General features: G+C 43.0%; 2 protein-coding genes across 3 annotated transcripts; one reads left to right on the top strand and one right to left on the bottom strand.

Moving 5' to 3' along the window:
* Positions 1-183: 183 nt before the first annotated feature.
* Positions 184-12,404, bottom strand: LOC108093755 (putative phosphatidate phosphatase). 2 transcript variants are annotated; one of them, XM_017194022.2, is made up of 7 exons: positions 12,191-12,403; positions 8,242-8,722; positions 3,395-3,546; positions 2,816-3,034; positions 1,772-1,951; positions 1,526-1,702; positions 184-745 (listed from the first exon to the last, which is right to left on the bottom strand). In XM_017194022.2, exons 2-7 carry the CDS (start codon positions 8,522-8,524, stop codon positions 632-634), a joined length of 1,125 nt encoding a protein of 374 aa, XP_017049511.1. In that variant the 5' UTR covers positions 8,525-8,722; positions 12,191-12,403; the 3' UTR covers positions 184-631. The 2 variants fall into 2 exon arrangements, with proteins under 2 accessions (XP_017049511.1, XP_017049512.1); XM_017194023.2 differs by lacking the exon at positions 184-745 and adding an exon at positions 1,197-1,343 and having other exon boundaries at positions 12,191-12,404.
* Positions 12,405-13,040: 636 nt separating this feature from the next.
* On the top strand, positions 13,041-16,417 carry LOC108093756 (putative phosphatidate phosphatase). The gene is made up of 6 exons (XM_017194024.2): positions 13,041-14,043; positions 15,234-15,385; positions 15,446-15,670; positions 15,728-15,907; positions 15,965-16,141; positions 16,202-16,417. The coding sequence occupies exons 1-6, from the start codon at positions 13,716-13,718 to the stop codon at positions 16,217-16,219; spliced, it is 1,080 nt and encodes a 359-aa protein (XP_017049513.1). The 5' UTR covers positions 13,041-13,715; the 3' UTR covers positions 16,220-16,417.
* Positions 16,418-21,356: the final 4,939 nt, after the last annotated feature.

The raw sequence follows: 21,356 nt of genomic DNA, 5'->3' as shown, positions 1-21,356 counted from the left end.
TAACATTTTCCCCGAAATAGTTTAAGCAACATCTTTTTTATTTTCAGATTTAAAGCCTTTTTATCGTCAATTTTATTTTTTTTTATTAGCTTAAATTAGATAGTACTTATATAAAACAAATTCAAAAGTTTTTGTGTTTGATTTGCATTAAAAACGTTCAGCGTAAAAAAAACTCTCAAGGAATTCTGATACAATTTGAATTTGTATTTAATGGTCTTCTTAAAAAGTAATTAAATATCTCTTCGTATCCAAGGCTTATCCTTAAGCTACATAATACTTATTGCTGCCATTCTCTTTTGTGCATCTCTGTTTCGAAGGTCACTTATTTTGCGGAAATAGTAACGTCACCTTAAAATCGTAGTATATAATACACTAATTGACATCCTAAAGACATCGCTCAATTGCTCTAGCTTAGAACTAAGAAAGACACTTAAGTGCACTTGCAACTAACACGCACACAAACTCAAACAGAGCTCATAAAATGCAAGTACAGGAATAAATTAAAATGAGTCACGCGAAGCTTTGCTTCATTGTCTCGATCAAGAAATCAGAAAGAATTCTCAGCTGAAGGTTCCAGCTTCGACTATAAATTGTGGAGCTTGTGGTAACCATGGAGCACTCCTCCTCCGGGTTAGTTTGTGGTAATCGTAATTCCCTGCGCCGGTGGTGCATTCATGTCTTGCACTGTTCGCGCCAAGTAGGGCTTTTTGTTGTCCTTTTGAAACAAGTCAGAGACGTAGTTGGCCTGCAAAGGAAAGAAAATGTTTTGTTTATTAAATGCACATGGGATGGAAATTCCATTAAATGTTTCTAAGGTAACTATCGACTCCGATCAACATGCCGCACTTGCAACGATTAACAGCTGCTCCTAAAAGTATGCGTCGGTGTTTCCTTACCCCCTTCATATCTTTCTAATTGAATCGCCGAGGAATATGATGGGTCTCCCCCTCAAAAAATAGCCCCTCGCCCAAGTGAAGCGTGAAATTGCAACTGGCCAGCTGCATGGCCAGCTGGGTGAAAAGAGCCAGCCCGACCTGGAAACAAGGTTCCGTGCTGCGGAGCGGCATTGATTGGCACCACACGCAACGACAGAGGCACCGCGTCTAGGTGTTGAGTTCTGCCAATCCGGAGAGCGGATCCCGCAGTTCAATTAAGGCTAATGGCCACCACCAGGTTAATAATGAATAGTCGGGGTATGCAGAGTTTGTGGCGCTTTAATTGCTAATCTTCTTTACAATGTTATTAGCCGATAGTGATACCCGTGTGCTCCTCAGTCACTTGGCCTTGCTTTTGGCGGGCCAAACTGTTTGAAAATTGAACCAACTCTTAGGCAAACCGTGGCTCTAAAAAGACGATGGAATGGGTTGCATATGAATGTCTGACAAACAAGAATCAAATCCTACTCAAGTGACAAAGCATGCGTAAAAAGCAGGTAGATTGGGATAGCTTTCTAATGCTTTCTAATACTTCAGCTAAAGGAACAGTAACTAAAAACCTGATAGATATTACAAAAGGCTTTACTCACCACCACCAAGGCGCAGATGGAGCCAATGAGCGATCCTGCCAGCACGTCGGACCAATGGTGTTTGTAGTCGGACACTCGGGAAAGAGCCGTGTACCAGGCCACCATGATGAACAAGAACTGGAGAAGGTGACGCAGCAGCTTGGAGCCACGCCAGGTCATGCGTGCCTGCAGGTAGAGCTGTGAAGGAAGGAGGAAGCAAGACAATGAGACATTGATCGGATTGGGGGGACATAACAATGGACTTACCGCCAGATAGACCATGGCGAAGAAGGTGAAGCTGGAGTGGCCGCTGGGGAAGGAGAGGCGCATTTCTTTGAGCATGCGCGCCGACGAGCCCTCTCCCTTGCACTTGAAGTCCATGATGTACTTGCCCAGGTTGCTGGCATCGTCGCAGGTGGTGCCGTCCGGCATCTGGGGCTGGCACACCTGTGGGCGGTAAAGAAGGTATTGAGATGGTGCCATGAGCAACACGATGACTTGGTCTTAAGCCGCTTAGGGCTTGTTTCTTGAGCTTCCGCTGGCATCCCCGCCACATGGGCGCAAATTAGAGGAGTTGCAACAGCTGCAGTTGCATTGCCTCCTCTGCCCCGTTGCCGCACTTCAGCAGCTTCACTAAACAATGGGGCGACTCTGTGCTCCGGCTCCCCTTCGAAAGTGATCCCTATAGCCGTGCCGATCCCTATTCCATCTCCCCAAATGATGCGCACGATAACCAGCTAACAAGCCACTTGCCGCCGCGAATATTTATGAAATTGTCTGACATCCAGTCAAAATATCATAAATAAACAAAGCAACTGGTCTGGGAATTCGGGGTTGATTGGAATCCGAAATACCCTCACAAACTGTAAACAAACAAATAGTTTTGCTTTGCTTGGAATAGAAAGCAGCCTTCTTGTCTAATGGATTTGGATTTAAGTTCATTGTTAAGTGGTAAAAAATAGTTTTAAAGTTCCTAATAACCTTTGCACTTATTTATGAATATGAATATTATTGTCTCCAGATCAATTCATCTCTGGAAAGTGAACTCGCCTTGCAACCAACTGCCAACCAAGCATTGCTTTCGGCCCGATACTATTAATAACCTATCCCCACATCGTTTGTGTTTTTGACATTGTCTCCAATGCACAATTCCGCCCCAGTCTGCGTCTCCTACTTCGACTTTGGATTTGTCTTCGTTGTCGCTGTCAGTGTCGCCTGTCTTGCTGCACATGTTGCAGATTAAAATTAATTGGCAATGTCAGAACGGGGATACCGCCGACCACGACCGCGAACACGCAGACATTCACTTACCGCGATGAAATGGGGACGCAGCCGGCCGATGGAGTACTTGGCTATGTCCGTGGTCAACTGGCTGACCACCGCGCCGAATGCGTAGATGCCGACCTTCTTGTAGCACTCGATCAGCCAGTCGGGCAGGTCGTAGTTCATGAAGACGTACCTCCGGCTGGTGGCATTGCCGTTGTCCTGCTTGGCCTTGTTCTGGGAAATTATCACCTCTACGGCGACGATCTGAGGGTGGGAAAACAGGAGGGAAATGGGAGTGAGTTCCGTGAGTTCGCAGCTCGTAAAACCCTTTTCTCTGGAAGCAATTAGGGCCCCGCATGCAAATATTTAGAGTATCCCAAATGGGCCGAACGTCTTTTCTAGGCCCATTAGGGACAGACAGACACATGCTGCTCTAGTTTTAATTGCCGACATGTGGACAGTGGAACACGCATGTGGAATGCCGTCTTGCCTCACAGCCCAAAGTGGCGACAACTGAACTTGAGGCGATTGCGCAATCTTCGCTCGAGTATCCAACAGCTGCTTGACACAATTTCTGGCTGTCCATCAAACCACCCACCCATTACACCCACTCCACCCACTTACCACGCCAACTGGAATCACCGCTCCAATGAAGTACAGCATCCAATTCCGGACCGTGGAGTCGTGAAACGGGTGCTTCAGACTCTCGTCGTCGCAGAAGAACCCCCGCTTGTAGGGATCGCCGAGCAGGAAGAAGAGCAGTATGGGAAAGCCAGCTGAAAGCAGAGAATTCGAATTAGAAGGGGCATTATAGAAAGCACTCATTTATCAATATATACTCTATGTGGTTCCCCCCTCATCTTAGTGGGTCATCGGGGGGCTGTGACATTATCTGCGAGGGGAATGACAGAACCCTCCCTATTGACTTATGATATGTCTAAGCCGCCGATAAGATTTCCACCGACAGGCGAACGTGTGCGGGGTCTCAATTGGGGCTCATAAAGTAATTCCGCCCAGGGAAATCTGTCAGCGACTTCTTCGCTGTCTTCGCTGTCTAATTAAAAATTCGCTGCCATTAATAATAACGAATAACGAATGGGAATTGTGATGCGTACGCGCTGATGGATTGCCTGTCCCCTTATTTGTTTTGCTGTGCAGCACATTTATCTAGTGGATAATTAAAACTGCATTAGCCCTGGCTCCAACGCTCCAGTTTGCCTAATTGCCGTTCTGCAATGAGCCGTGCTACCTGCAGGCGGAAAGGAACTCTGCATGTCGATGAACTGGCCCAAGTCAGCGAGCCGTGGAGAATTGGGAAAGTTTTGAGTTCTGAGTTCTGGAGTGCTCATTAGGCTAGAAAAATGGAGAGTGTGTGTATCTGAAAGTGAAGTGCATAGCCAGCACTCGATGGCGACTTGTCTCCCTAGAGTAATTACATTTTTTGCAGAGTGAATAGGGTGATCTTCGGATCCCACAAAGGTGGGTGACACAATGCCGCGTCTTTCGATCCCAAGACCTCTCTCCCTGGGTATTCCTTTCTTTCCTTCGGGCTGCAGCTGCATCAGGTCCCAAAATCTAGATCAGTGGCATTGTCTGGCGATGTTTAACGATCGCCGACTGGTTCGTTTGAGGCTGGGAAAGTTATAGAGAGGGAATTCTGGCTGAGATTAGCGTCATATTACAAACAGCAAGTGGCCCATTGTTGGTCGTCGGAGTCCTCTCTTTTTTCGATCCTAATCCCCTGCCAGCCACCCGGTAGCACTAAAATGTTTTTATGACTTTGCGGCATGGAAAACGAAAGTGTCTCCCCTATGGAAAGATTTAGTCTGATCTTCATAAGCAAGAGATTAACTACAGCGAACTTCACGGTGATAAAGTGAAATGGGAAAATGGAAAAATGGACAAAGTGAATATGGAAAAACTGTGTTAAATGGCAGCACGAAATTTAACCATTCTGTTGATGATTTTGTGCGTGTTTCTGTCTTTTCATGGGGGTGACATAAGCAGTTTAAAAATTACTGTGCCAGCGGCGGAAATGTTTAATTTAATGTTTAGGAGGGGACTGCATTCGAGCGAATTGTAACGCACCTATGCCGCACTTTCATAGCGAACGAAAAGCTGTCCGTTTGGTGTCAAGTTCATTTCAATAATAAAGACGCCGCCAGATGCTCACTGTAGCCGTAGTGAAATGGAACCAACAGCGAAGAGGGCAACATAAACAAATTGTTTGTTAAACAAAGAGGTAAACGCGCCCACTTCAGCCCCCTCAACAATCAGATTTCTCGGGAAGATCACTGCCTTGCCGCCGCCGCTTTCTTCGGCCATTTCCCCGGCTCAAAGCCACCGGCATACGCGGCAGATGTATCTTTGTATCTTTCGGGTGCTTTCAAGTGACCAAATGTTTGCCTTTAGCAGTTTATCTCTTGTTATCCGAGTGTCTATTTGCCGGGCTGAAAGAACAGAAGAGTCTCTTCTCAAATCTGACCTCAAATACGGGCCAGCGTCTAATTAAAAGCGTCTGACTTGCACTTGCCGCATTAATTACACATGACGGAAGTCAAATTAAAGGCAATTAGTGCCGAGAAGCGAACTAAAAGACAACTCCGCCGTTCGGCGGAGATTAAGGATGACTGGCCGACCAAGGCAAACTTTGAACCTCTTCAATTGAATCGATCGACGAAGGACAGAGGCCACACGATCAGACACAGTCCGTTAAAAAACGAAGATTATTGATGTGGGTTTTGGCAATTTCATGCCTGCCCAGAAATCGAAAATTATTACCAGGAATCCTCCCAGGTCGCCCGCATCTAGATTTTTCAAAAAAACAAAGGTGTCGCACAGGTAACGATTCTGATTTCGATTCCCAATCCGATTCGAACCTTTCTCTGACAGGTCATGAGTCATGAGCTGCTGGCAATTAAATGTTCATTACTTTTGTCCCAGGAATTGTAGCGCAAAAAACACATGGAAAATCAACATCCATCTTGCCAGAAGATGTATCTTTTTCGCTTCCATCTATTGTGGCCACATATCTGTAGCTGTATCTGTATCTGTAGCTATATCTGTTTTCGGTCGATGTTTGTTGTTGGGTGGAAGGTAAACAACAACAATGAGCCAACAATTGCCTCATGCCCAAAATGCATTGCATAAATATTGTTCTTTCTACTTAGTTTTGGTCAAACTGAATGGCAGAGTTCCTTCCCCCAAAAGCAAACACGCGCACGCAATCACGCTCGATAAATTATTGGAGAGCTGGCGTGGCGGGGAAGTATCTGGGAGACGACCCCCGATATGCATTTCTGTATATCTTTTATGGGTTTAATGACTCCACCTCAAGGAGAAAGGTGAAAGAAGCGGAGGAACGCAGAAGAAGTCAGAAGTCTGTGCCGCAGCTCCTTCGCATTCAATTAACGTCAAACGGAGTTTCAGCCTGAAGTTGTGGTTTCCTCGGAGGTCGGGGCATTCGTTTGGTTAAGTGCCACCGACACTCTCGTCACCCCCTTCTGCCCCGAAATCACTTTATCAGCGTTTGTCTAGCGTCAAGAGTAATTTACACCCAAAAATTAGTCGACGACAGACGAGCTCACACGGCGGAAAGGCCATCAGATGCATCCGATAGATGCAGTCGGGTAAACTAATCGCGACCCACTAAAAACAAGAATCTTAAATGGCTTTCAAAACGCATTCTACGATTCCTTTGTCAGATACTCTCCTACGGCATTTTGTAACAGATTTAACTAATTGGAAATTATTCGGGGAACAGATCGATATTTTGTCTGGGCGATTTAATATATTCAAGGAACTCCAAAGAGGCTTTCACTATATTTTGTTGACAAATCGATACAAACTTTTTCATTATGGGAACTTGCAATGTGCGCACGCCACGAGTTTTTCATATTTATTATTTTCTCTTATCTGTTTATATCAGGAGTACTTCTTGTGGTTTAATCTATTCTCATCTGATTTTTATTGTTTTTATTAAAGGGGCTTTTGCCGGTGATTCATATGGGGTTTTGGATTTAATACCTGGATTTTAAAGGTGCCTTTCGTGACTCAATGCGAAAGTTGACTACCTGGCTTTAATTATGTGTCACACTTTTATGCTAAGGAAGTGAAAATATCCCGATAGCATGTCTCCTCGGGAAAATGGCACCATGTTCATAATAAGAAACTGAAATGGTAGTAGTAAGCTCCGTTCGACGTCTTTGGATGATTGGCAAAACTAAACACTCAACTATTTATGGCATTAGCACATATCTGTTGATCAAACACGGCGACTCAAGATTGTTTTTCCAGCAGTGAGAATTGCAAAAATCCACAAATGCCACTGGTAAAATAAGGTGGTGCCATGAGTCACCCAGGTAATCTGATTGGCAAAGCTTAATAATGAACACTCTCAAGTAAACCGGTTCCGCTACAATGCAAGCTATTGACGGTTGTTTTTGAACTTGCGGGGGAAAAAGCCAGATAAAGGTTCTTAAATCAAGAACGTCTGCGGAAACTGAAAAAATAGCTCACTATCAGCTATATACTGCATATAGTATACTGAATTGTGTTCTCGAAATTAGATGGGAATAAGTACAAGGTCAAAATACATTGCCAGGAAAATAATATAAATGACATTTTCTCCTGTTAAGCTCCAAACTCTTTTCATATTTAATGTTGCTTTTTCCCAATTGTTTGTTTCCGAACTTTATAGTAGTAGAAGCGAAATGCTGATAAAGGGGAAAAAATGCTGATTGTGAGTATTGTGCAACTCCCCCAATCGAATGCAACAGTCAGCCGCTGCAGGTTGTCCACCTTTACCTGACACAATTCAACTGTCTCCGCTTTTGTTTGCACAGCAAATAAAATAAAGGTAGGGCGAACAGGAAAGTGAAAAGCGTTACACAGAGAAATATTTTTATATCCACTACATTGTATTTTATAATGCAAATACTAATAAGATAGATTAAGAGCTTTATAACTTTATAACTCTTATTATGAGATTATGGGATGTTTTGATAAGACAAGGGAAAAAAGTACGAAAAGCGAATATACTAACAACAACATTTGAAATAGTTGAATTGTTAAATATTTTTTAAACTGTATAAATTTAGTACCATGACAAATAATAAACAAATTTATTTTTAACAACCGGAAAGTAGTATTGGCTTGAGTCAGCCTTTGGAAATCGTTTTTTTTTTTGCTTACTACCCATAACCCATAAGTTATGCTGTTTCAAAACAAATACAGATTCTAAGAGAGTCTAAGAGAGAGAGAAAGAGCCCGAGGCCAACGAGCTTTCGCAATTACATAAACCGGGGGTGTGAGTGAGCGAGACAGAGGCCCAGAAAAGAAACAATAAACATTGCGACAGAAAATAAACACGCAGCGCAAGGTAAATAACATGATGCGATTGAAATTTCGCATTGAATTTGGAGGTGAGCAGGTGTACTTTTCGAAGGGGGAACACTGAAAATTTTACTTACCACAAAGCAATATTAAAACATCCAAGCCCACGCGGCAAAGAATTCGTTTATTGGTATCCATGGTGGCAGGAAGTTCTTGTTGTTGTTGCTGATGTGTGCTGTCTCCCTCTTGCAAACGCACCTCCACCGAATCCCCGTAGTTATTGTTGTTATTGTGGTTGCTACTGTTGCTGTTAACCAAGTTAACGGTTGTCTGTCGGTTGTTTTGGGCCACGTTATCGGGTGATTCGGTCTCCGGCCGCCGCAGCGGTGTTGTTTCACTGGCTGATGTTTCGTTTCTCATTATTTATTTCTCGTCTCCGCGTTTTTAGGTGCCTTTGCGAAAAGCTCCACGTCCAATCTCAAGCTTTCGCTCGCTCGCTCTTCTTTCTCTTTTGGGTGCTTGGCACTGAACTTGGCACTAAGCTTTTGAGCTAGGTGAAAATCTGGTTTGGTGTGTTCTCTACGTCATTGCCTCTCTTCGCTCGTGCTGCTTCTTCTTCTGTGGGGAGACATCAAGGGAGATAAATTAATAAAAGAAATTGTTGAATAATGCTCGGGGTGAGTAATAAGCTGAGGATTCCCTGCCGATTAACGCCGACAAAGGTAGTGACGTATCGCCATCCCCCTCCCCTTTCCCCTGATTCATGAAGATGCGTAAATGGCTGATTGAAGAACTCATGATTTATTAGCACTCAAGTGGCAGTGAATAGCGGACGACTCTCAAACGGGTTAAGTGACGTCGTTTGAAATGAACAATAAACTTTCCAGTTTTACCCTTGGATGGCATTTAAATGAACAATCTACAGTTGAATCTCTGTAGCTTCAACTGCGCTATTTTGTTGGGCTTGGACACTGACTTCGTATGAACCATAAATTGGGAGTGACTTTGATATTTTGTTTAAAATAAGAAAGCAAAATAAGACAGAATTTTTGAGAACTAAGTAATAATATACTTCATATTCATATCATATTATATTTTTGGCATTCGTAATGTTTAATCCTATGTAAGTGTTATCATTAAAATATTTGTCATACGTAGAGAAATACTTATTCATTAAATACAAGTACATAATATAAAATATTTGTAATAACTAAATTGCTTTATTATTATGGCTACAAACAGCTTAAGTTGTATTAGGTTTTTCCTATAGAAACTCCACTGTAGATCTATCCTTGCATAAATTCTTTTATGCCGCAACTCCATCTAGAGCTCGTTGAATTTCTATAATTTTGTGCAATCAACTTGACCATCAACGGGGCGTTATAATGACCAAGTATGGCCATTCGGCAAGCAGCTCGCGGTTCAACAAGGCCTTAATTTGACAAAGCCACAACTCGAGAAGTGGCAAACGTCAGTCAGTACTTCAGCCATTCTTCACCAGCGATGGAGCTCAAGGAGCAGGGAACATAAAAAGCAGAGGAGAGAGAGGAAATTGCAGTTGTCTGCTTCGATTATGGCCAGGCCAAGGCAACCGGGCCAATGCATTCGATCGGGCCAAGACTATTTATAGATAGCGAGCCATCCTCGACTCCTTCGTCGCAGTTTACTGCCTGCCTGGGACTAGAGTCCCAATCCAAGAGATTCCGACTCTCCTGATGAATGTTATTTACCTCGTTTCTAGCCCCAAATCCCCCTTTTCAGCGAATGACAACGCAGCAGGCAGCGTCTTAATTAAAAAATAAAACGAGTGCAGAACACGGCGATATTATCGAATGTGGATTGAAGAGCGTGCTTCCACGCACTTGAGATTGTTTGGTCTGAGATTATTTTTAATTGTCTGCTCCCGGAAATAAAAAGCGCATTAATCAAGCTAAATATAGCCTGCATGTTGCAGGGGCGTCGAACATGTTGACCCATTAATGAACGATTAATCTTGCTTTCGTATCTGCAAATCTTTGCATTATCTTATCGCGAGCATTTAGCTGTGAATGCGATAAAAAGATATAGATGGCCAGCGTTGATATCGCAGCGCCATATAAAGTGACAAAAGAATTTATGACTAACAAATTTTATTCGATTGGGAAACACTTTAGTCATAAGGTGTGACTTGATTTGACAACATAACAAATGTGTTTTTTTTTTGAGGCACAATGGGTTACTTTGTAGTTGAAACAACCTAATTTTCAACTTTATTTTCTTTGACTCATTTGAAATATTTGTACTTATAATTCCATCTAAAAATAAAACTCATAAATAAATTTTATGAATAAATAAAAAAAAGATTTATTTTTGTTTTTAACCCCTCATATAAATAAGTTTGCAGTTTTGTTTTTAATCTCGAGCTCATTACTAACCACACATCGCAAACCCATTAATTCAAAAAGTTTGTCATGTCACAGGACGTGTCATTTTACCCCGGCATTACCAGTAATTATGGAATCATGATACTCCGAGGCAGCTGAATGAATCTCCCCCAAATCCTCCTTCCAATCCCTTTAATTTCAGACTCGAACGATTAACTTTTGTCGGGCAACGACCACAAGCTGAGCAGCCCGCCCTCCCCGCCAATCGAATGTCATTTTCGGAATATCTCAACGCGAATTAAGGTCATGCGAGATGGAAAAATAATTTAAAATTCCGAAATATGCATATCGGTAAATGAAATGCTTTACAATTTACATAAACAACAGGCGCCAGGCCGCCTCATTAAAAATCCAGCAAGTGCACGCAAAGAATTTCGGTTTGAACATGGAAAGAGAAAGATTCCCTCCAGAAACGAAAAACATTACTTCGTAAAGGAGCGCGAATTTCGTTATACAAGGTGGGGGTTCGGTTTCAAGGGAACCACCTTGCAGACAACTTGTCGGCGCAAAGGAAGGAAAGTCGACACCTGAATCGCTGCCAGGGTTCTCCAGTTCAACCAACCCAGCGGTGTATGTAAAATGCTTGTTATTTGCTTTGCTAACGATTATTATTGAATGCATTTCCATTCCGGCTGAGATCAGCAGAAGTTTGTCAACATTTACACGCGCTCGACAACGAAATCCAATACGAGTTGGCTGAAAGTGTTGGCAAATCGAAGTGGCAAGAGGGCACAAAAGAAAGTTAAGTACAGACTGTTATTAAGTACTCTACTATTGTAAATTGTATCTTTGATTAAAGTTCTGGGAAAAGTATTTAATTTTTTTTAATATGTACAGTGTACAAACGTATATGGATCTCTGAAAATGCTCGTTTTTAAAAAGCTATTCAAGAACAACGATTCGCACAATAAATATTCACAAACCAACCTAAGATGTGTGCAAAATTATACGCCGAAAGCATCCAGAATTCTATGAATAATAGTCGGCGGTTGATTGATGGACTTTATATGCGGCAGGAGCAACGCTAAGTATTTAATACGGCAAATGTGTAAGACTGCCGGCCACGGAAACGTCTTGTAAGCGCTCTAAACTTGGCCAGAAGCCAGAATTCCGGGATGGCATATATGAAAATGGCGGAAAACTCTTACCGTGAATGGCAATATCGGACTTGGGCCATACAGTGGGATCAACCAATAAAGCTCAATAACCATGAAAAGCCAAATGCTCCGTTTCCGACGAATGCCCCCATCAAAACGCGCGGCTTTTTACGTTTCAATAAATGATAAGCTATCGGTTGGAGTGCTGCGTACCCCACTTCGTTGACTGATTTTTCAGACAAGTCCAAGAAATTAATTTTGGCACCAGTAACAGCAACTGCAATAACAACAACCTTGACCATGGAAGAGCACATTGGAAATCGATTTTAAACCAAACAGAATACACCCACGCAATTTCCCTTTCCACCTGCATAATTTATGAATTTTCCCACATATTCACACTCGCAGCCTTTTCGCATTTGTTTATGTGACCATCAATTGCTGAGGCTCCACAGACACTTTGTGTTTGCCGGCCAAGCAAATCAATAAAATCGCAAAGATACGTTCACAGCTATTAGCTCACTGCTTTAGTACAAATAAACACGATCTTTGTTTAATTAATTTACCTTTACCGTGTAGTGGCGTTGCGAAAGTTTTTTAGGCAAGCCTTGATTGCTTCGTCATTGTTATAGCTTTGTTTTTTTTTACGCAAAATACGCTTCTTTCCACAGTAAGGGTTATACTATATATACGCCCGATTCCCGTACTCGCACTTTTGTTTTGGTCTACCGAGGGAGCGCCGCCGAGAATCTGAACCGAACGCAGTTGCTGAAAAAAGTCAACTGAGGAGATACGTATGTAGCTTGTGAGTCGAGTCGGTTGAAAAGAGCGAAATTATATAGAGAGAATTAAGTTCTCTCTGTTATCTATGAGTGAATGGGAATGTGGAATCGGACCACAGCAAGGACCGTCTAACGGTAAAAGTTAAAAACAAATAAACAACAAAGACAGAAAGCTTTCTATAATAATTATTTCAGCATTTTAATAATTTTTAGGCATTAAATAAAACACATACGTTTTATTCCCCTGTTTAATCCCTTGCTTGTTAAATAATTGCCTACTTTTTGGCGTTCACAGAAGGACATTTAGAATGGTGCTGCCTTAGTAGTTGGAAATGTATGAAAGGTCTGCCCTCTTTATCTTAAATAGTAAAATTTATTTTATGGTCTTAGATAACATCATAAACTAAATGTTTTGTTATTAAATTCTTGATTTTTGATTCTTGTATTAAAATAAATGTGCACAATATTTGAAATGTTCTATTTAGGGATCTCTAATCAAACCGTGTTCCGTTCCCATATCCAGTAATAGAGATCTAGGGAGAGAGAATGCGAGTGAGAGTTCAAGTGAAAAGCGAGAGAGAGCGCAGCTGTTCACATTCGTTGCTGTAAATTTGGCCATGCTGCTCTTAAACGCTGCGTTCAATTCTTCGTTCGGCGTCGTACGGTGCGGATGGTCGTCGTCGGTTGGGGCTGATCTTTCCGGGTTTTGGGCTCTTACCATATTCGCAGGCGCTGCGCATGCGAAGCAAATAGAAAAGCAGAACGAAGTGCGAAAGTAACTAGAGCAAGAACGATAATAACACTACCTTCGGGGTGACGAAAAGAAAAGAAAACAAACACAACTAAGTGCAGTGGAAAATGCATTCCAAATAATGGCAGAGATTTTTACCTCGTATTTACCTTTGTGCGTCGCCAGCAGTATTCGGGCAACATTTTGACTCGGACTTAGCCGATCGCTTATCGCTTACGCAATAGCGTTTACCTCACCCAATTTCGAACCGCCCACAAAACGCCGACGCCGAGTGATTTTACTGCAGTATCGATTTGTTGGCCTTATTTACATGCGGCCTTATCACAGTGCCTCGCAAGAGGGAGCGCCCATTAGCACATTCTAAAAAAGAAGGAAATAAACCCTGCCGAGGATTATTCAAATATTTGTGTGTGCGTTTCGGCTGTCAGATAAGATGACCACCCGAGTGGCATCCAGGTGCAACAGTGCCATAAATTGAGACCAGGTCCGCTCGGACCACTAAGCCCCATTAGATAAATCGTAGAGGTTCCCCCTTGTCCCCTTATCCCCTTATCCGCGATGAGCTCCCTTCGGCCGGGCAGCGTTTGCGATACCACGCCGCTCCAGAGATTCGAGAGCCAGAGCAGCAGTGGCGAGGAGCCCTCTTCGCCGACGGCTTCTTGCATCTTGGCCGCCACCGCCGCCGCTGCTTCTGCTGCCGCCTCCTCCAACAAAGATCCCCACCACAACAACAACAATGTGAAGCTGGACCTTCAGCTGCCCACCTTCGTTGGCAACTCCGCGAGCCACGGAGCCCCGTACATTGTCCCCAACAACAAGCCCTCGTTGCGGGGCCCCCGACAAATCCTCGGAAGGATTCTCATGGACCTCTGTTTGCTCAGCTGCGGTGAGTAATGCTAAGTCAATTAGATCCGCAACTGGAGACCCGCAAAGTTCAAGTGAATCACTTTGGGTTTTACACTTAGTAAAACTTGAACTCTAACAAGGCAACAAAACTAAAATTATAAAAACGTATAGTATTCAAATCCCTCACAAATGATTAGGCAAAATCGTATTATTTCCAAAAAAAAAAATGTGTTTGAATTGTTATTATTACAAACGATGAATGTTTATATTTCGTGTACCAAAACTAGCACATGTTTTTTGTTTGGCAATTTTTATAAAAAAATTCAAAACTTTAATAGAGAGTTTCATAACAAAACATGTATCATGCTTTTATTAAAAACATGAAACAATAGAATATTTTTTGGAAATGTTATCATTTTCACAGCACTCAACCGTAGAGAGTAGCTCTTCTAATCAAATTCCGAAATAAGTCATGCATCTAAATCAACTTCACTTCTTAGAGCTTGTTGCCTTTCCAACCCCACTTTAAAGTTTGGAAAAAGTATTATCACTTTCCCCGGCGGCCTTTCACACGTTTTGTGATCTGTTATCATGTGCCAGCAATTGATCTCTTGTACTTGCCAGTCGTGAGCTCATTCTGCTTCTGGATCCATCGCCCAGTTGTGATCGTGTGCTCCAAAGGGGGTACCACTATGCAGTGAATACAATGCTATACATATATCTGCTTATTTCTAGCTGAGGTGAGCTATCACCTCTTTCCCGCCTCGTTTTCAAACAAAAACATTTCCAAATTGCCATAAAACGTTTCCAACAGTGTTTATGTACAGGGTCTTTGTGGCTTTTTGTTGTGCGTTTCAATGTTTCAATAATGAACAAGCACTTCTCACCCAAAAGAGATGGTACACAAAAATATATTTATTCGCGCATCATCGAGTTCGGACTGATTTATTTTATTCAATTTGTGGCCAGTTCTTTTTGTTAGGGGAGAATATTCCATTTGATTGTGCTGAACTCATTTCCCCAGCAGCCTCAGCCTGCCCATTGTTATTGTTGTGTTTATACAAGTCCAATTAGGCTGGATCAGCAGACCTTGCCTACTATATATATGTGAATCGGACACCGTTGCGGTTCTGGGCCACCCAAAAGGCCCGACTCGAGTTGCAATAGAAAAAAAACTGGGGCACAGATGATAAGCCTTTGCCATTGTAACTCACTTTCCTGCACTTCCAGTGGGCCTTCCTATGCTGGGCTTCTCGCTGTGGGGCGAAGCCTTCAGGCGCGGCTTCTTCTGCAATGATTCTTCGCTGAAGCATCCCTACAAGGAGTCCACCATGCCCAGCTGGGTCCTCTACTTGATCTGTGGCGCTCTGCCCTTCTCAGTGGTAAGTTTGCACTACTTTTCGGCTTGCTTTTCCAATAACTAATTGGTTTTCCCTCGCTAGATGCTCGTGGTGGAGTTCTTCAGAGCCCAGGACAAGCGTTCGCATGACCCATTTAAGAAGCACAGACTGGGCAGTGGCTATCATCTCTGCCATCTCGAGTTGCCCACTTGGCTGCTGGAATGCTATCACAGAATAGGAATCTTCATCTTCGGCTTGGGCGTGGAGCAGCTGACCACCAATATAGCAAAGTATTCGGTTGGCAGACTAAGGCCGCACTTCTACACTGTAAGCCTTTGAAAGTCTCTGAAGTATTTGAAATAACTTCTCCAATTCGGATTGCAGCTCTGTCAGCCTGTTATGCCAGGCAGCACCAATTGCAGTGATCCCATAAATGCTGGACGTTACATCGAGGATTTCACCTGTGCGGCAATGGACATAACTTCGAAGCAACTGAAGGACATGCGCCTCTCGTTTCCCAGCGGACATGCTAGTTTCGCCTGCTATTCCATGCTCTACTTAGTGGTGGGTTTGCATCTACTTGCCTTGAATAGAACTCCTAACTCAACCGATCTCTTCCAGATCTACTTACAGCGCAGGATGCACTGGAATCGCCTGCGAATGCTGCGGCACCTCTTCCAGTTCCTGCTGCTCATGTTCGCCTGGTACACGGCTCTTTCCCGAGTCTCCGACTACAAACACCATTGGTCCGATGTCTTGGCAGGATCTGGCATCGGGCTCACCTACGCGGTTATTGTGGTGGGTTTCGAATATTTACTCTGTGAAGAAATCCCTTAAACTAATGCGTTTCCCTTGCAGACCTCGACTATGTGGTAATGGGGATCCCCGACTTCAAGGGGTTGTAAACCCCTCAACCCACCGCGCTGAGCTGCTTTCGCTTTAAGATGTCTCGTCTGCTGAACTTTCAGTTTTATCCTAGTTTTAACTTTGACCACGTCTGCAAAGAAGTATATATTTATCTATGTGTGAAAGATTTTACTTAATAAATTTCAGTTTAATGTGTTTTCCCCCTAACATTCCGTGTTGATTGCAACACTTTATTTGGGTCATGGAGTTCCCTCGTAATATTTCATAAGACTAATATTGAGAAATGCATTGCACATGCCACTCTTATCTGTAAACAAAAACCGTTGGCATTCCAAATCACAATCTTTGCACCTAACTGCATGGCAAATTATTCATGAGAGGACACTCCCCGAATCAAGTTTCTTTGGCAAATGTCGAAATCGGGGGGTCCAGCGATTAATGGCCTCGCCGATCGCGCCAATGCAAATCAATTGATATGATCTGTGTAAGAAATGACGAAATTATGTGAGCAAAACAAGCAATTTAAATCAAATTACACAAGGAAATGTCCTTGACAGCAGAGATTAATAACCCCAAACTATTGGCGACTTTGCCAGCTTTGGGTTTTAGGTGCCAGTTGCAACCAGCTGGCCATTAGTTTCTCGAGGGGACTTGGCCAGATCTGGAAACCTGTCTGGCGGACAGTGGCTATATTGAGAGATCTCTGATCTATGGCTAATTAGCAATTGGCGCAGAGTCAGCAGACCAATTTGTGGTTTTTAATTACTCCGCGGCACCTCAGCATCCCCTCCCCCTCTCATCCCGAAACGCAGCCGATCAATTTGCATTTGATTTGCATATTAAACGAATTTATTGCCCTGGCCACTCAGCGAGATGAACAGGAATCGAAACAGGAGGCAGGAGCCGCCGGATGATGCATCACTCAATCAGGCGGGGAGACAGCCAAGTGCCACTCACTCACTTTGTCCGCGCAGCGGTTGTTACTGTACAGTGAACACCATTCCGGCTATCAGCACTCAGCCACTCGGACATCCCGGGGAGATTGATGTGGCCGTAAAAGATCGCAAGACAAATTCGATGGAGTGGATCGCACTGAGCTTCGATTGGAGCCTTCCCAACAATTAACACAATTTTTTATTTCGCTTTTATCGCATAATGGCATGGCATTTCTCCCCATCCCCAGCCCCAGCCGATTCCCCAATTTTCCCCATTTTCAATTGCCCGCATCTGCTGTCAATTTCAGCTTTTCCCGATTCCGCTGATGTGGGGAGAGATTCGGGTTATACGCGTGTCTGTCAATGGCTTCAAGTTTATGTCGAAACCTCTTCAGAAAAGTTTCCCCATTCTAACCCGAAGAAAGCAGATGCACAAAACTAAACTGGCCAAGAAGGGGGAGGGGGTGAATCATAGTCTATGACAATCGCCAGCGGGTTGGCAATTTTCGACAGTCGGCACTATAATGAAAATTGCACAGCAAATTTCAGGCGCGAAATTCATTTCGAGGCATGAAAATCGCAACAACACCGTGGAACAAAGAGGCGAAACGCCCCTTTATAGAAGGGAGAGGACCGGGTTTCCATTTATAAATTATTACATGGAGCACAGCTTGATACCCTAAGAAGATGGAAAGTATTGCATGAAAATATATTCATTTGCCAGAGTTCTGTAAGAGTCATAAAAAAGTATGTTCTAAAAAGTATATCAAGCGTGACAAACTATTAAAAAATGTTGCTATGAACTTTGTGAGCTTACAGATATCTCTGCAACATGTGACAAAACCACATTTTTAGAAAACCTCTTTGGAAAATGGTCGATGAATCATGCAAGTCTGTTAAAACTTCGTAAATGACATTTATGTACGTCAGTATGATTTATATCAGTTGCCTATCTATTTGCATTCATGAATGTAGAATTTATATCTATTAAAAGTATTATTTACAGGAGCTGCTTTGTGTGTCTATCACATTGGTACGTCACTTCAATAGTAACCCATTGTTCGATTCCTTTTCGCACTTACCCTACTTGCTCTGGCTGCAACCATATTATCCTACTTCGCCGGCGGGCAGAGGCCACAATTCATACCTGGAACCCAGGCGTTAAATTTGTCCGGCACGTACAGCGCGATAGGGAAAAAGGAGGCGGACGGGGGGCGGTTGGCAGGAGGTCTCTGAGATCGCAGGACGTGGGCAGGCGTGGGCATTTCAATCAGTGCTTGACCGCAGCCTTTTGTCCCGATTTCCCACCGGGTTTGGTGGGTTTGTGTGTACGTGCAACGTGTGCAACCTCACAATAGGAGGCCTGTTGCACCGACATGTCCTGCTCGCCCACAAAAGCGACTCTCTGGCATGGCATTTTCCCCTTTCTGTGGGCGTTGGCAATTAGCCTTCGATCTAAACGCTTATTAATGAGTTCAAAGCGAGCTTTCTGGCCCGAGGGCAGGATCTATAAATCTCGGAGATCTGCGGATAAGACTGGAGTTACGTTTAGCCAGGAGGCGTTACCCAACGAATCAGATTTATGCGGATATTAGGGAATACTCGTTACCTGGGCAACACCTCTTAGTTACGTTGCACCCCGATGGCTGTTAACAAATGTTGCAGCATTGTTCTTGAGATATTTCCATTCGAATGCATTTCCCCGGCGCATTTGGCAAATGTTGTCACGACTCAAAGTGTCACATAAATAACCCAGCCAGCCACCCCTTTCGTGGGCTAATGACGCGCCGTGAGGATCCCAGCAGGCAGTTCTGAGTTCTGAGCCGACTTTGACACCTTCCTTTGAAAATGCGCCGCCTGGCTTTTCCAGGCTTCCTACGGTTCACTTGGTTCTCCGTTCTCCGTTCTCAGTTCTCAGGCCTGGCTGGATCCGAAGTCGAAACTGCGTGATGCATGGGATCGTGTTATGTAACTGGACAGGCTGCACGGGGGGGAGGGGGTGGCTACTTAGCTATGCATTGGGTACAGAGAAAAAAAAGTGACTCTAGGAACTCGTTCTGTAAATCAAGAACTGCGTTTTCTTTATATTTTCAGAATAATCTGTTTTGAAGAAGATGATCTCACATCAAAACAGCTATTTTTTGATTGATTGCAGTAATTTAGACTTTTGATTTGAAAAATTGCTGCAAAACTTAATTAAAACCCGATGTGCAAAGCGGTTTAAAAAAAAAGAAAGAAGAATTTTCTACATGACAGATTGGTTTTAAGCCAACATCAAAAATAAAGAATTTATGAAATAGGAACATGACAAATAAACATTAGTAGATATTGTAAAACAAACATGTTTGGAAGATTATCCCCAAAATAAGGAAGTAAACCAGAAGGCTTATTTGACTTTTTAATTGATATTCCCAGTGCATCCTTTATGAGATACGAAGTACTTCACTTGGTTGTTTGGACAGTAAACAAGAGCCTGGCACATTATAAGTAAACACCCCATGTACGCCGGGAATGGATGAGCACAGATTACCTCGACCGGGCTAATCCTCCTGAAATTGCTTATCGACATCGGGAAACTCTACCAAATGACCCGCTATTGGCCATTTGGCTAAGTACACTTCAATGGAAATTGCTGCGGCAATTTGCCACTCGCCCCCTCCCCCCGAAATCCCTGCCCCGCACTCTTTTAATTGAATAAACACAGCGGTTAGTGTGTTTACATTTTAAGTGCATCAGCAGTCGCTGCAACGTGCAACGGGCAACGGGCAACGTGCAACAGTGGCAGCTGCTGCCGGCGACATGGTCAGCGATCAACTCTAATTAGCGGCAACCAGTTGAGGAGACAAGCGCCGCAAACGGCGGAAGCGGTCAATTATAAATACTCCGAGGAGTCGGGTGGAGAGGGGGCCTAAAGTTCCAGGTCCTGTCAAAGTGTCAGAAATATTGTCAAAGTCGCTGCTCGAGCCACACTTACAAGCCAAACTGATCGATAGTCCAGCTTCCATAACTCAAATTATTTTTATAAAATAAATTAAATTATTTTTATTAAATAATTCACTGAATTTCAGTCGAAATGATTTAGATGGATTTCTGGCAAAATTGCATTAAATCATAAAAATAGACCTGTAGATCTGCCAAAGCTTCACTGTACCAACAGTCGCATTTGCATACGGCCCGCTGGCGGCTGGCCAAGCTGGTCAGCTTCCACTGTGACGTTGATGGTGGGCATTATCACGGATTTTATTTTTATGCCGCCCGTGCGTGATACGCTTTTCCTTATCGCTGCCATCGCCTGATTTATATCAGTCATAAATAAAATTGCAATATGGTATCCAAATATGAGGCGTGATATGAGTGCGGCTTTCGATCGATGGTGAAGATGAGTCCGGGGACTCTACAGAAAGCAGAATATATGGTGTTAGTTTTTGAAATTCCTAATAGATATCAATATCGTAAACCTTGTTCATTCCTATACTTTAAAACATATTACTTGTAAACCGTTACTTGTAGAGTAAAAGGGTATACTGCATTTGTTGAAAAGAATGTAACAGGTCGAAGAGAGCACTTGCGACCTCATAGAGAATTTATATTTTTGATCAGAATCATAGGACGACTCGATCTATGTCTGTACCTTTTTGTATGTCCGTCCTTATTAACCTCGAAATCTCGAGAACATTTAGATTTAGAATATTAGGATTAAATATTTAAATACTTCTTAATTTTGAACAGGCGGGTGGTTCGATAACACAATTTTCGATTGAATGCAACTCTTCTTTTTAGCAAGGACCCAAACCTGACAGGAATACCAAAATCACCATTTCTTGCTGGTATTTTTAGTTGCTTGCAAACTACATCCACTACAGGCGCGGTGTTTAAACATATTTGCCAATGTAATTTCCATCTTGATCTAAATGAGATGGCGCACAAAATGCATGTTTATCGTGCAGGTGATATTAAAAAAAAATTGAAAATAAAAAGCTTCAAAAATAGTTCTACAAATTGCATAATTTAAGCGTTTTGTTTTAAACGGTGTAATTGGAAAATTATTAATTAAAATTTGCTACTTTTAGGAAAACGGTGCACTTAACATTTTCTGTTAGACAACAGGGCCAGCGGGGGCACCAACCATCTTTCCACTAGTTGGCAACCAGTCTTCATGGAAGAAATAGTACATTTCCTTAAATTAGTAAGCAACAATATTTGCATCGATG

The sequence above is a fragment of the Drosophila ficusphila genome, unplaced genomic scaffold, assembly GCF_018152265.1.
Source record: "Drosophila ficusphila isolate 14025-0441.05 unplaced genomic scaffold, ASM1815226v1 contig_414, whole genome shotgun sequence".
NCBI classification, from domain to species: Eukaryota; Metazoa; Arthropoda; class Insecta; order Diptera; family Drosophilidae; genus Drosophila; species Drosophila ficusphila.
Note: the sequence above shows the minus strand (reverse complement) of the source record. Positions and strands in the feature narration are given on the sequence as shown.

Excerpts from the sequence above, each read along its gene's own strand:
- LOC108093755 (XM_017194022.2), bottom strand. The coding sequence starts at position 8,524 with ATGAGAAACGAAACATCAGCCAGTGAAACAACACCGCTGCGGCGGCCG. Across the intron at positions 3,035-3,394 it reads CGGTGATTCCAGTTGGCGTG|ATCGTCGCCGTAGAGGTGAT; the intron begins GTAAGTGGGTGG and ends TCCCACCCTCAG. Across the intron at positions 746-1,525 it reads CCATCTGCGCCTTGGTGGTG|GCCAACTACGTCTCTGACTT; the intron begins GTGAGTAAAGCC and ends TTTCCTTTGCAG.
- LOC108093756 (XM_017194024.2), top strand. The coding sequence starts at position 13,716 with ATGAGCTCCCTTCGGCCGGGCAGCGTTTGCGATACCACGCCGCTCCAG. Across the intron at positions 15,671-15,727 it reads TAAGGCCGCACTTCTACACT|CTCTGTCAGCCTGTTATGCC; the intron begins GTAAGCCTTTGA and ends TTCGGATTGCAG. Across the intron at positions 15,908-15,964 it reads ATTCCATGCTCTACTTAGTG|ATCTACTTACAGCGCAGGAT; the intron begins GTGGGTTTGCAT and ends GATCTCTTCCAG.